The sequence below is a fragment of the Anastrepha ludens genome, chromosome 6 (genome assembly GCF_028408465.1).
Source record: "Anastrepha ludens isolate Willacy chromosome 6, idAnaLude1.1, whole genome shotgun sequence".
NCBI classification, from domain to species: Eukaryota; Metazoa; Arthropoda; class Insecta; order Diptera; family Tephritidae; genus Anastrepha; species Anastrepha ludens.
In genome coordinates, this window is record NC_071502.1 from 114,745,776 (window position 1) to 114,761,561 (window position 15,786).

A 15,786-nucleotide genomic window follows, 5' to 3' on the forward strand; every position below is an offset into this window, starting at 1 on the left:
ATCCCCAAAGAAGAGAATCTTTGTGTGGATGAAATGATGGTACCTTTCAAAGGAAAGACTGTCCTTAGACAATACATGCCTAAAAAGCCAATAAAATGGGGAATTAAATTATTTTGTCTATGTAGTTCAAATGGCATGTTGTATGACTTTGAAATATTTCAAGGAAAAAATACCGTTATTTCTGGACCAAAACTAGGGTTTTGCTCCGATATTGTAGTTCATCTCACAAGAACTATTCCCGAAAACAAAAACTTGAAGCTATTTTTTGACAACTATTTTTCTACACTTAATTTGATACTGTACTTACAGGAAAAAGGTATTTGGAAATACCTAAATTGTGGCTGTGTACAACAAGAATATGGGAGGAGTTGATAAAATAGACTTCCTTCTTTCATTGTATTGAATATCGATACGGTCAAGAAAATGTACATTTAAAATATTTCACCACTTTATTGACCTGGCCATATGCAACTCATGGCTGGAGTACAGGAAGGATCATGAGGGTAATAATAAAGGCCAAAAGCAGAAACACATGGATCTGCTTGAGTTCCGCAACGACATTGCTGATGGTCTGCTGGCGCAAGCAAATAAGGACGCATTTTCTCGCAAACGTGGACGGCCAAAAGTCTCTTTGAATGAAAACATCGACAGCCCATCAACTTCTCGAAAGAGATATGAAACAGCACCATCAGATTCTGTCCGATATGATGGAAATCAACATTGGGTGGAGACACTGAGAAAAAAAAACACAGATGCAAATTAAAAGGATGTTCAGGATTTTCCAGATACAAATGTTCAAAGTGTTCGGTTCACTTGTGTCTACCCAACGGAGATCGCGATTGCTTTAAGGATTATCACTGCAGCGACTAAATTCTTGGTAAGATACTTCTTTCCTTTGTATTATTATAAGTAATTTTTATGGCTATAGTTTTCTATAATACTTTTTATGCTAATATTTTATGTTTTTAGTTTATATCCTTGTTCACTTTTTAATATGTATGTACGAGTATATTTATAGTATTGAATGGATTTTTTTATTTTAAATATTTTGTTATTGTTGGAACTTTAGTTTAGAAATCTTGATTTATAAATAAATTGAAATTTTGATGTCAAACCAAATTTTAATAAATGTACGAACCTTTATGCAAAAACCAAAAATAAAATGTTTTTCTTTACTATACAAAACATTTGTTGCCATATGGCAACATTAAAAAAAAGCACTTAACAAAAAAAAATTTAAAAAAAAATTTATGTGTATTGTTATTGGTCCTAAAATAAATACTCAGACAAAAATTTGGATTTTTTGGATGGCGCAATAAAAAGATGTAGCGAAAGGGTTAACCTTTAATTTATTGTTTCATACAACACACTCTGTGCCGTTTGTGTGTTTGTTATAGTTCCGGAAGTTCCGATCATCTGACAGTTGCCCTACTAAGAGACGTATACTTTGACAATTGTTTTAAGTTCTGTTGTGCGAAAACGGCTTTCTGTATATTTCATCTTACGAAAAATGCAGTGCCCGACTCGAAATAACTTGTGTTACGTTTGTGGCTTATTCGCACCGAGTAAAAATTTTAAAAATATTACGGAAACAGCGGTTAATTCGTTTCAGGAAATATACAAGACTGCTTATGTTCCTTACTTGTGGTATACTCCGGAAGTCGTGTGCGACTATTGCTATAGAAATGTATGCAAGTTTACTGAAGGAAGGTCAACAATAAAGTACTCTGTACCAACAAATTGGCTACCACGTACGGAGCACTGCAGTGAACTGTGCTACTTTTGCGTAACTTTTACTCAAACTAAAGGGTACCAATACTTTCGCCGCAACAAAATTCGCTACGCTAATGTAGAATCGGTTATTCCAGCGGTTCTGTACTCACCAGAAGAACGTATAGCGGCTTCAACGGAGATTTTTGATGATGTTCCCGAATTAAGGGATGGAGAACCAACAGTAGCACCAACAATGCTATCAACATTTCTTGCATCGAATGCGAGATGCGGGGAACCAGAAGTATCGGAAGCTGACAATTATAAAAATATTGTTACAGAAATGATTTCAGCATATGGCGAAATGGGCATATTAATGTCGCTAAAGATCTATTTCCTTCACAATCATTTAGATTGTTTCCCTGGTGATTTAGGAGCTTGTAGCGATGAACATGGCTAAAGGTTCCATCAGGACATTGCGGCTATTGAAAAGCGCTTTAAAGGACAAGACATTACGCATATGCTTGGCGAATACTGTTGGTCTATTTGTCGCGATACTCACACAAATGCTTACAAACGCAAAAACAAAAGGCCTAAATTTCTTTAAAAGCATTAAAATTTTTAATGTAACAATTTCTAATTTTAATATAATAAAATTAATAAAAAAATTCGGGGTTTCATATCTCTATTGTAATGTGGAGTGAAATACCTTTCTTTTGATACCCACATCGGCATATCTCATGCAATTTTTTTTTTATTTCGAACAGGTGGCAACCCTGTGAAACATTGTCAGTTGCAACACCTAGGTAAAAAGTCTAGAAATGTGATACACTATCTGTGTGCCCAATTTCATTTAAATCCGTTAAGCTAATCCTGATATCGTGTGGCTATACAGATATGCATACAAGAATTGCTCGTTTAAAGTTATAAAATACAAAAAAAAAAATTGTGACGTGTACATGAAAATCGCCGATACACTTGTATTTTTATTTTTTATCCCCTTTCCGAAAAGGTATATTTGGTTCATAGGACAGAATGTGTGTAACGCGGTGTAATAAGCCTGAATAACTTTAACGCATTGCTCGATTGTGTATCTTTCCATGCTTCAAATTGAGTTAATCCTATGTCAAATAAAATGCAGAAAAAAATTTGACGTTTAGGTGTGGTTTACATTCAAGATCGGCCGTTAAAATTTAACCACCTCTTATTATTATTAATTTGTACATACATAAATTAGTGTGAGCCAGTTATTTACGCTTGCTATGCCCGCACTCCGCACTCATATGGCTAATTTACGCAAATGTTTAAGTATGACTCCGTGGCGCAACGGTAGCGCGTCTGACTCCAGATCAGAAGGTTGCGTGTTCAAATCACGTCGGGGTCAACAATTTGATTAACTGTTCTTTTTATTACAAATTAATATTTTTTTTAGTATTAGAAAAATGTATACATTTAAAAGACAAAATAATATAAAATGCAATATTTAAGTTCCTGTATGTACTGAAATCGACGTATCGGCATTGTACCAGCATTTATGTACATACATAGAATGTGTAACGATGCTGTTATTATTGTTTCCTTAAAGGTGAAATCGTTAATTTACATACATATAAGGCAGTATAAAAACAAATAACAGAAAATTTTAGAATACAAAATGCTATGTAAAGATTGCAAAATGTTTGTTTTTATTGCAGCCTATTCACGTCATTAGCTCTATCGCTTGAGCGCAATTGCTGCACTTAACGTGCATACTCTTATTATATTTATAAAATAGATATATTATTTAGCTCGTTTTTTTGTTTAATTATTTGGTTAGAAACAAAAATTGCCAAATTTAAATACTCACGCCAAAACAACTCTCTTATTCGCATGAGAGGTTCCCTGCAGTTGAACATTCAAGAGAAAATCTATTTGTTATCAGCTCTTTATCTCTCCAGTCTCTTAATGTTATACAAGAAAAAGCTCTTTTTAAAAGCTTTGAAAGCAGTGTGACCAGATGTTAAAAAAAGACAGAAGCTAAATTTTGTAAAACAAAATGAAATATAATATTAGATGACATGAAAAATACATTGTACAGCGAGAAAAAATTCGCAGAATAAAGTTTCGCTATTTTTGCTTTTGCTCGTATGCATTGTCTACTCATAAATTATACTCAATTTCATCTTGTTCTTAAAAATGGAGTGGGGAGCTAAGGAAAATCGCATTGCAATGATTGCATTACAAAAGTGTGGTAAAAGTGCAAGAGAGATTTACGAATTGTGGAAAAAACTTAATATTTCGAGAATGTGTGTTTACCGCAAGATCAATCGTTTTTCCCAAACGTCTGAAGTGACAGACAGAAAAAGAAGTGATCGTTCTCGCTTGGTTCGAACCACTACAGCAATAAAAGCCGTTCAAGAACTCGGAGAAATTTCCTTTCAAAGTAGAAAAACATCTCCAGGGAAATGATTGAATCGATCAGATCCATGTCAAGACTAACCACATTAAAGCCTTCCGTCGCTCAAGTGGTCAGCTTTTGGCCACGCGCTTGAAAAAAATGTGGATCTACAGATGCAGCAGCTTCCTCGGAGGCTATGAAATTTATTTTCACAGATGAGAAAATTTTCACTGCCGAAAAAGTTTTTAATAAGCTAAACGACAAAATCTAAGCTAAAACTTCTAAAGACGCAAAAAATGTTGTTCTAAGGGTTCAGCGTGGCCGGCATCCAGCATCCGTAATGGTTTGATGGGGAGTGTCTTGTAAAAGCGTTACATCTCTCTATTTCTGCGAATTAGGGGTTAAGACCGGGGCAAAATCATACCAGGAGGAGGTCTTAGAAGGCGTAGTGAAACAGTTGAGCAGTACTCTCTTCAATGGAGTGCGTTGGATCTTCCAGCAAGATTCTGCTTCAGCCTATAAGGCAAAAACCACCCAGCTGTGGCTAAAAAACTAAATTTCTGGGTTCTAACGGTAGAAGATTGGCCCCCTGCCAGTCCAAATCTGAATCCATTAGACTACAGTTTGAGGTCAAAATTGGAGAAAATGGCCTGTCGAAGATCTCACCGAAATTTGAGGAGTCTCAAACCATCATTGGTTAGTACGGCGATGTCAATATCCATGGAAACCGTGCGTGCTGCAATAGCTGATTAAATAAACCTCACTTCATTAAAAAAAAGTGATATAATTTTATATCTGTAATGGACTTGACTTGTAACAGAACTTATGACAAGGATAAGTATAATTAAGTGTTGATATTTTTTCTACATAGCTTCAACAGTAAACTTCTAATATCTAGCAGCGATTTAAGTATTTATATTTATTTACTCGCAAAATAGTTATATAAATAATTATATAAGAAAAAAGGCAGGTATTAAAATTCTCATGTACTGAAAATTCTTTTCACTTCATCATTACTGAGTGATAATACGGAAAAACGAACGTTCCCACGACAGTCTATTCTAGCTTACCGGAACGACCCGGTTTTATACTCGGCCAACGATTGGCAATCCAGTAACATTCCTTAAATATTTATTGGGAATGTTTATTTTCATAAATGGTGGGACCTACAGGGTAGAAACCTGCACAATTTGATAACATTAAGTAAAAAGCAAAAAACCTAAAAAAATGAATGCCAATTTTGGGGATGCGCTGGCCAAAAGTACATCACCTCTATCCAACGACTTCAAAACAAAATCCTACGGAGCATAGTAAACGCGCCATACCTTCGTGATTTTGGCATACTAACTATGACTGAAGGGATGCAGTTAATTCCCATATTTCAATGCGCTAAAATTATATCTCACAAACAACGAGTAAAAAAATCATTTCAATTGCAGCATTCAGCTTACGTCGGCTGAATTCATCTCGAAGACATTTAAAACGACAACGGCAGCAGATCTTATGAAGCGCGAATTATCTAATGAAAATTTCCGACTAGTATATATAGAATAGGTGCAATTTCACAACGCTTCTAAACAATTTATAAGAATCGTTAATAAAAAAAGAAAGTGAAATTAGAATTCATATGTTGAGGTTAGAGTAAAAAAATAAATCATAAATACAGCATCGCAAAGAGAAACCTGACCACACTGAAATCAGAGAATGTTAATGCAATGAGAAGGTGCAAATGTTACTGTGAGCTTTTTTTAGTACAATTGAGATTTGAAAGATTTGTAGTAAGGTCATTTAGCACACCGAGTTTATAGACACCTCACTGACTTTTGCCCACACAAAAATTAGAAACACCACACATCTTTCACCTCAACACACAACACATTTCTCACCTCGACATTAAACCAATTAAATTTGTACTATTTTCGTATTTTTGAAATAATAAGCGAATACGTAAAATTTATTGCATAATTTTTCTTTTTCAATCACATTAAAAAAAAAAAAAACGATTTTAAAAAATAAAATTTATAAAAAAAAGTTTGCACCGGGAATTGAACTCGAGTCTAACATGTGGCGAGGAAAAATAGGCGGTGCGTTTATTTCTTCGACTGCTTATTTTTTGACCATTTTGTTACTTTTGAAATGATAAGCGGATACATAAAATTATTACAAATTTTTTTACGATTACATTAAAAAAATAAAAATTAAAAACGAAAAAAAAAAAATTTCCACCGAGAATTGATGGCGAGTCACGTGGGGAGGATAAATACGCAGAGCGTTTATTTCTGCGCCTGCGCCTGTGAACAAAAGGTTTTGTGCATGCGCGCGACGCGAATAAATTTTAATAAAGTTCTGAAAGTAATTCATGAAGTTTTTCATTACACACATATGTACATAAATGAACGTATACTTTATATGTAAATAAATGATGGTATATGAAATATACATAAGTACATACATAATATGTATGTACATGTCAATAGGAGGTATTTGCATTCAGAAAAAAAGAATGGTTTAAGATAAATCAACACTTATTTTATATTGTATGTCAATTTATAGTTTATGTATTCGACAGCATTTACATACATATGTATGTATGTACATTTGTATATGAAAAACAATAATGCACAAGCGCAAGAACATCATATCACATATGCAAGTATGCCCAAATAACCTTGACTTATGTATGTACACATGTCATACCACATCACATTCTTACAAGAAATCAAATACACATGCGCACTAGTGAACGAGTTTCTTCCTAACAAGTGCAAAAACAATTCTGCTCTATGTATGCATATATACCGACTTTATGTCCTAGCATATATACATACATACATATATACCTACTTGCCTTCTAAACTTCCTACAAAATAATTGCATTCATATGTTACTACATCCATGCACGTTCATACATTCAAGCATATATGCGCGAGCACAGCGCTCCCTTCTTGCTTCCGTGTACTTTTGTCTTTCACCAGTCGATATTCCTAATACTGTACTTACAAAAACACAATACTTTGATAGACGCAAAAGCAACAGGAAGCACAACGCGATGGCCGCTTTGCCACCACACATTCTAAAATGTTCTAGAACACAACAAAAACACATACATACCTCACATGCGCATGTCGCCCAAAGCTAAAGTCTAAGCCTAGCGACTACAAAAACAAAATACATTCGTAGACGCAGTCGCAGCGGCCATGATTCTATCAGCGACGGCGCTGAACAATTTAGATCAAAAACAAAAAGCTTCATTCATAAGTTCGAGCTCATATTTCAATTTCATTCATAAAACGAGCCGCCCATATGCCAATTTTCGCGACCATTCGAAAATAGTCAATATTGGAATATTTCGAGTGGAATTATTTGCCAATATTTGATAAATCTTAAATTTTTGTCATGTCGAGTGGCCGCGGCTCCGTATGTATGTATGCACCCTTATATGTATGTAAATATGTCTTCTAACTGTGCGACAGTCGCGAGTTAATGCGACTTCCAGCGAATCACACATTGCTGTCCGCAAAGCCGCATATATGTACCTTATGATCAGAAAGTACCGGGAATGTTTAAATTAAACAAAACAGAGTTAAATTTAAGGCAAATTTACATTATCTCCTTCAAAATATGACTCGTCTGAAGCAACACACATGTGCCAACGTTTAACCCAGTCCTCCAAACACCCCCGGCAGGCCGATTTGTATTCTCTTTGATCAGTGCGATGGCGCGTTATCATCATGCAAAATCTGAGAATTGTTTGCTCACATTTCCGGCGGTTTGCGACACACAGCATCTCTCTAAGGTTTCAAAACGGATAAATAATATTCTCTATTGACTGTCTGGCCCGATGGAAGGTACTCATGGTGGGCTATGCCTTGGCAATCGAAGGAAACAGTCAACATCACCTTCCGGTTCTTTTTGCTCATAGGGTATACATATCCCATGTGTCAAGTGTGCGCAGAAGCTTGTGTTCTGGGTTTGTTAGAATGGTGGTAGTTTGTACATATATTTATACACATATGTGAGTATGCGCGTTAGGCTTCCTGGATGGATATTAGAATATTTTCTCATCAATATGTGTATGTAAGTAGTTCAGATTTGACTGAAGAGATTAAATATAGGAATGCATATTCATATGATTGGCTTTATGGCTGTTTTACCTATAAATTAATTCAAAAGAAGTATGAATAATGTTATATAGAAAATAAATTTCTAAATAACTGGTATTAGAAAAACCTGAATACACTATTTTAAATCAATTTCAATTAAACCAAATATAAAAAATGAAATAAAAATATCGAATAAAAAGCTGTGCACAGGATTTGAACCTGAGTCAAATATGAGACGTGTATTGCATACACGAGACGTCTTTCACGATTGCACTAATCTACAATTATTAACGATCTTTTCTTAATCACTCATTTATTCGATTCGCAGTTTTATATGCACATATTCTGCGTTAGTTGAAAGTTTGTATGCGTAATTATATGAATATGCATGTGTGTATGCGCGTTTGGCTTTCTGGACGGATATTATATTAGAATGATATTTTCTCATCAATATAATTTGGATTTGATGAAATAGATCATAGATATATGTACATATTTTCTGTTTTGATTGATTTATATAAAAGTCAGGTCATATCCAGTATGAACTATTTTATACCGAAAAGAAATTTCCATTTATAAAATACAAAAAAAAACAGTATTTTAAAGAAATTTTAATTAAAATAAACTCAAAAATTTTACCAAACTTTCCTGGTTTGAATTGTAAAAAAAAAATGTGCAAGAAAAAAAATATGACTTCAGGACTTGAACCTGAATTATATACGCGCCAAAAACAAAACGAGTAATTCCACCGACTTTAGCTTCTGCACCACAAACTAACTGCCGCGCGGCCTTCTTAATCGCAAATTTATTCGCTTCGATTTCCTTAGTAGTGTGCCGAAAAATCTTATGAACTTCCTCAGTAGTCTGGTAAACGCAGAAAATATCTGAATTCTTGTCCTAGCGTGGTAAGTAAATATAGAAACCCTCCACTCGCGTCAATCGCGTGGTAAATATCTGCAATTCCCCACTCGTGAAGATAGTTGAATTTGAAATGACCTTATTATGAATCTATAAATTAGAACTCGAAAAAAGCTCATTTAACATTTGCTCCTTCTCATTGCATTAACATTCTCTGCTGAAATTATGTTCAAGCATAGTATGATTTACTTACCCAATGGTTCAAGTTTCAAAAGCACACTTTCATTCTCTTGTGCTTCATATTGCTTATTCAGGTTGTTTTTAAAGCTTTTACATATTGATTAAGCGATTGGGCTTAAATGCGCCGTTTGCGCTATATTAATATAAGACTCCGTGGCGCAACGGTAGCGCGTCTGACTCCAGATCAGAAGGTTGCGTGTTCAAATCACGTCGGGGTCAACGAAATCTTTATGATCTCATTTTTTTTTTAATTCATTTTTTTTCTTTTCGCAAGTTATGCATAAAAAAGTAATTATAAATTAGGCGTTGGTTTTTGGAATAATTATCATTTGATAAAAATAAAACAATTGCAAAAATTGAACTCAGGTATGGCTATTTAAGCAATTTCAAAAACATTTAAATTTGTGGATTTTCATACTCAGCAGCCGATTTTACATAGAGATTAAATGGCCTGGTGCTTGGGTAAAAAATTACTTCCAAATTTTTTACTTCTTCTTTAAACTAACATTTAATAAAAAATTAACAAAAAAACCTCAAAAGATATGACAGTTATTCGCTTGAGAATAATGAAAACTAATTTTATTGAAAAATGAGGAATGAAGGAAATATAGAAAATTTAAATACCTTTAATTTGGTATATCCCAAAATTTGAAATGTTTCTGCTCTAGTTTGTTTTCTTTAATCCAAAGCAGTTATTTGGCGATATCTCGAAAACCACATGACTAAAAAAAAAAATTATTTAGATTTTCGAAAAAAAAATATTTAGGTTTTGGGGTGATTTTGATAATGATGATCACTTTTTTCTTGAATAAATATATCTGAAATGCAATTTTATAGTCACTTGTCATGAGAAAAAGAAATCGCGACTTCTACCGTATATTTTTGCCTGCCATTCCACAATGTGGCACAAAATTAATCACCGTATCGGCAGATTTATAATTTTTCCAAATGGCGTCGTACGTCAATCATATTTGACACTTGTGAACTATGTATCAGCTGCAGTGCACAAGCAGATAAACAATGGGACGCGTAAAGATCAAAATAAAGATTTTTATCACTCAAAATAATGTTTTTTTTTATTTCTTAAAAAAGTTATTCGTAAACAAAATTGAATGTGCAATTATTAGGTATTGCATGTATGGGTGGATATTTAATATTGTTTTTATCAAAAAACTTTCAAAGTCTCACCAATATTTTCTCTTCAAACTGCCTTTTAATCAATGCGCTAAAATTATTAGACGCCTACTACTAAACTATAGCTAAAGCAACATCACAAAAATAGGTACTTCGTACAAATAAAATCTAGTCAAATAAATAATTTGCGGATGTAATAACCGTAAATAGCTGGTAACAATAATTGTGAATGAGCACTTAAAATCGTGTGTTGATGAGGGGTAACGTGCATGTGCTTGTGTAGCACATTTGCTGAAATTTATATAAATGACTCCGTGGCGCAACGGTAGCGCGTCTGACTCCAGATCAGAAGGTTGCGTGTTCAAATCACGTCGGGGTCAAATCGAAATATATTTTTTAAATATTTTTTTTTATAATTTCAGTTTTATTTGAAAAAAAAAAAATCTTTTAACTTTTAATACATTTGCGTCATAATATTTAGTTGCCATATTAGAAGTAATGCAATTTTGCGTTTTATTCATAGTATTCTTACAGTATTTATTTACTTATTCCAGATGTTCTTAACGGCGCTGTCTTCGATGAGGATCACGATGAAATGGTTGTCGTCAAGGATATTGAAATGTTTTCCATGTGCGAACATCATATGGTTCCGTTCTATGGAAAGGTTTCTATTGGCTATTTGCCGTGCAATAAGATTTTGGGGCTCAGCAAGTTGGCAAGGTATGTATTAAAATGCTATATACTCGTATTTTCAAATGCATAAGCGTGCCTGTACGTGTACTGTTCTTTTTACAATACTAAAGCTTAGTAAGTGGCAATAACTTAAGTTCATAAATTCTGTATTCAAACCAGAATAACAACTGTGGAATAAATAATTTTATATTTTATTCGATTCTTATGAATTCAATATTTTTCATTATTTAGAATTGTGGAGATCTTTTCACGACGCTTGCAAGTGCAGGAACGTCTGACCAAGCAGATTGCCGTTGCCGTCACACAGGCCGTACAACCAGCTGGAGTAGCTGTTATCATTGAAGGAGTGTAAGTACTATTTTAAAGCAAAAAATTATGTTATTAAAAAAAATGAAAAAAAATAAAATAAAATGCAATGAAATGAAATAAAATAAAATAGTATAAAATAAAATTAAATTAATTTAAATTATATAAAAAAATAATACTAAAATATAATAACGTAAAATAAAAAATATATATAAAAAAATAAAATAAATTAAATTAAATTAAAATAAAATAAAACAAACAAAAAAAAAAAATGAAAGAAAACGAAATGATTTTAAAAAATAATAAATATATCTCTGTAGTCGATATGTTTTACTAAAATTGTGTTCTATAGGGTGGCTCAAAGTTAATCATCCAATTTTGTTTTTGAATAGTTAAAAAAAAATTCCATTCCTTTCTGCTTTTTTGATTTTTTTTTTAATTAAAAAATTTCCATTGCTTTCTGCTTGTATGCAGCAGCTATCTAGTTAACAAGTGTCAAATATGATTGACGGCGCCATTTGCAAAAATGATTAATTTTGCGTAGTTAGTAATTTTTTGTTTTGTTTTTGAATTTATATCATAAACAATTTTTTCGAGTACAGACATTGCAAATTTTATTTAATCGAACTTATTTATTTTATTTATATTTTTTTTTTAATTTCAGTCACATGTGTATGGTAATGCGAGGCGTACAGAAAATCAATAGCAAAACTGTGACCTCAACAATGTTAGGCGTCTTTCGTGACGACCCCAAAACCAGAGAGGAATTCTTGAATCTCGTCACCAGCAAATAAGTACTTGCACTTGAATATTTGGACTGGAGATGCGACAAAACATTCCGATGAACCGAAGTACATAAAGGCGGAAATTTTTATAACGAATGCTGCTATTATACAATATTTTAAAGAAAACTATATATGTACTTAAATATAAATTGCATATTGTATAAGAAATAATATACATATTAATATACATACATACATTTATATAAAAATACTTAACCCGAAAAGAAAAGAAAAAAGAAAAATAAACATCCAGAAAGAGAATTGTATTGTACTTAAACGGCCAACACGAAAGTTACCGTGAATGTTGGAGAAGTAAATATTTTTTGAATGTCGTACAAGACAAATGAGCGCATTAAAAAACCTAATAAACTTTAAAATAAATATCAAGGCTAGATGGATTATGGAATATTATTTTGTGAATTATACAAAAAGTGAGATAAAAATAAAGAATAGTTGTATTCGATGCAAAATTAGCCCATCACAAGCCAGCAATCCAAATCAAGAGCGTAAGGGAAAATTCTCTCTTAAAGACCAGAAAAAACAAAAAAGTTAAAGAACGCAAAATTTGCTATCAGTGGCGAAAAGCGGTAGAAGAAGAGTTGTCAGCTAAGATTGTGTAGAAATCTTGTGTATTTATCATAAATATGATTTGTATACAATTTCCGTTTTATTGCTTCTAGAAAACTAGAAACTGCCCATTTCAGGCGGACGCAGGAAAGAGCAAAAGTGTTGAAAAGACCAGATTCACCAGAAATAAATTTGTTTGCTTGAAACAGTACAATCATATATGTAGTATGCTTTAAGATGATATGTTTTTGTGATGCTTAATTTTTGCAGCCTCTTACATCGAACTGTCACTTAGCTCTAACTTTTTAAGTGATTGATGATGTTTCAGTGTAATCGAACACCTATTTGCAAAAATTATGAATAACTATTACACAATTTTGTATTATCGAACGCAACTAAAGGGAATAATCGTGTTAAAAATTATATGAAAAGTAAAAATTTGATTAATAATAACAATAAAAATAATTTGAATAACAACACAAATAACACAAATGTTATAATAATAAAGTTTGGAAAACTTACAGGAAATGCACTAAAAGAGTAACATTTAATAAAAAAAGAAGCTGTAAGATGAACCTGAAAATTTTTGATAAAACTTACTTTAATGAAATAAGCAACGAAAAAGTGCGGCAATCTTGCATTGTTACATTCAAGCTGAATTATCTATTAGAAAGACCTATTTTGCGAAATATAAAAAAAATGTTTTTGTTGACTTAAGTTAATATAATACTTTTACCATTGAAAATATATTTCTTAAAACTATGCACTTAAGAAAAGGTTCTTAATAGTTAATAAGGTGTTGGAGAATGGAAAATAATTAATGTTAATTTATTGTATGAGAAAAAGAAGAAATCTGCTTGCCATTTATAAACTGCAAAGAATGGAAAAGACGCATAAGGACTTTGTAAAAAATAATCATACGTTCTAAAATATGCTTTCATGTAAAAAATATGCCTATATTTATAACAAAAACAAAAAAAAAAAAAAAAAATTAATAATAATAGTATTGAAAGAATGATCAAAGCACCTTTCGCTGCTGCAAATCGTTTAGGGAATTTACACAATCAAACGAGTTTACAAAGAAATTATTGAAAAATATCGCATGAGGTTTTACATAATTATATTATATTTACACAAAAAAATATATTTAATCTTAAGCAAATATTAATAAAAATTATCATTTGTGCTAAAAATGCATAATAATTGCTTTCATGACACTTACGTGGTAGAAAACGAAAATTTTTTATAGCGAAAAAACAAAAACAAATTTATGTGTTTGAGGACATTTACTAATGAAACTACGAAAAATTCCTATACAAACATACATACATACATCCATACTTCGGGACATTCGTTTATATATAATATGTTGTTCATTGTTGTAATACTCGTTAAAGTAGAAAACTATAAAAATAATTACAAATATATATATATATATATTCAGTACTGTTACTTGCAGAGATATGTATTAAAAAAATAAAATTAAAATAAATTTGTTGTTATTACAAGCAACATTTGACTTGCATTTTTTATGCTTGGGAAAGTTCAAAGGAATTTAATTTCGAAAATTTAGAACGATATTCTGGGATATTTTACCAAACAATAGACACAAAACCCAGAAGTTGGCTACCGACTGAAATCGAAATATCGACCGACTAAAGAGAGTAAAGCAACTAATTATCAAGGATGATAGATACCAGGTAGGTAGATGTTCGTTAGGTATGGTGAAAAAAATGTTTGAGGGGATCTATGGATTCTACGTCATTCGTTTTGTGTCTCACAAAATTTAGCTTAGCTTAGTGAAACACAAAACGAAATTTAGCTTAGCTTAGTGAAACACAACACCAATGACGTCGGCATATCTGTCAAATTCGCTCAGAGCCGAATAACGGTATGCTAGGTAGTACACCTCTCAAAACCTTTTCACCATGACTAATTATTAATATTATTCTCTGCCTCTCTCTTTCCCTCTCTCTCTCTCTCTTAGCTTCACAGTCTGTTCTCCTCCAATTCAGTCTCTCTCTTGCCTCATTTCTCCAATTACGAACGTTCATAGCTTTTATATCTGCTGCAACATCATCAATCCATCTCTTTCTTGGTCGGCTTCTCTTTCTTCTTTCTATTGGACACAAAGTAAACACCCGTTTTTGGACTCTTTAGTTGGTCATTCTTATGTTGCGGTCAATCCAACTAATCCGCTGCGCTTTAATAATCCGTATTACATTTTCACCACCAATAAGGTTTTCAACATCGTTGCTGTAACGAATGCGATACGTGCCGTTTTCAAGCCGAACCGCAATAGCTGGTTTTATATCATTAACTTTCAGTGTCCAGATTTCAGCACCATAAGTAAGAATCGGACGTATCAAAGTTTTATACATCTTAATTTTCTGCATTCGTGATAAAACCTTGGATCTGAACAATTTAATATATGCATAATACACAGATTTAACTCTTTCATCTATTGCAAATGATGTGTCTTTACTGATAGAACGAATCCCAAGTATTTGAATTCGTTTACACTTTCCATTTTACGTGCTGAGCGAAATTGAAAAACAGAAGCACGATTTCAATTAAGAATAATAAAAAATTCAAAATAAAATCTTCTTTTCTTTCAATTTAAAATGATAGATATTGTAGTTTTAAATAGGTAACTTTTTTGAAATATTACTTAACATTCAAGAAAAATAAAAGTTATAATTCTAGTTAAACAAGAACTTTCTTTATATAAATATATATTTACTGTTCAGTTTTGTTATTAGCGAAATACATTTTGTTGTTGTTTTAGCAGCATATCATTCCGACAATATTTTTGTTTTTTATATGTTATCAAAATGCTTTAAAAATCTTTTTATACATTTATTTTTATAAATTATTTTATCGAGTTGAAAAGTAAAAATATTATACTAAACTCTACCGATTTGTTTACCACCCAGCAGTGTGTAATCAGCCTTCTTTGACATTGTCGTGAACTATTTTTCCATACATGGTTGCATTCAGTAGAAATATGGGA

The 15,786-nt window shown here is 32.3% G+C and overlaps 1 protein-coding gene and 3 non-coding genes across 6 annotated transcripts in view; all 4 read left to right on the top strand.

Annotated features, from left to right (window-relative positions):
- Nucleotides 1-13,789, top strand: part of LOC128868822 (GTP cyclohydrolase 1) — a 75,436-nt gene extending 61,647 nt beyond the window's left edge. For all 3 annotated transcript variants that reach the window (XM_054111357.1, XM_054111355.1, XM_054111356.1), the window contains 3 exons: nt 10,977-11,142; nt 11,347-11,463; nt 12,086-13,789. In XM_054111357.1, coding sequence (XP_053967332.1) covers nt 10,977-11,142; nt 11,347-11,463; nt 12,086-12,215 — 413 coding nt within the window. In that variant the 3' untranslated portion in view covers nt 12,216-13,789. The remainder of the gene's footprint in view (nt 1-10,976; nt 11,143-11,346; nt 11,464-12,085) is intronic.
- On the top strand, nt 3,023-3,094 carry Trnaw-cca (transfer RNA tryptophan (anticodon CCA)). The gene has a single exon. It is a non-coding gene; the product is annotated as a tRNA-Trp (tRNA).
- Nucleotides 9,436-9,507, top strand: Trnaw-cca (transfer RNA tryptophan (anticodon CCA)). Its single transcript has one exon. It is a non-coding gene; the product is annotated as a tRNA-Trp (tRNA).
- On the top strand, nt 10,731-10,802 carry Trnaw-cca (transfer RNA tryptophan (anticodon CCA)). Its single transcript has one exon. It is a non-coding gene; the product is annotated as a tRNA-Trp (tRNA).
- Nucleotides 13,790-15,786: the final 1,997 nt, after the last annotated feature.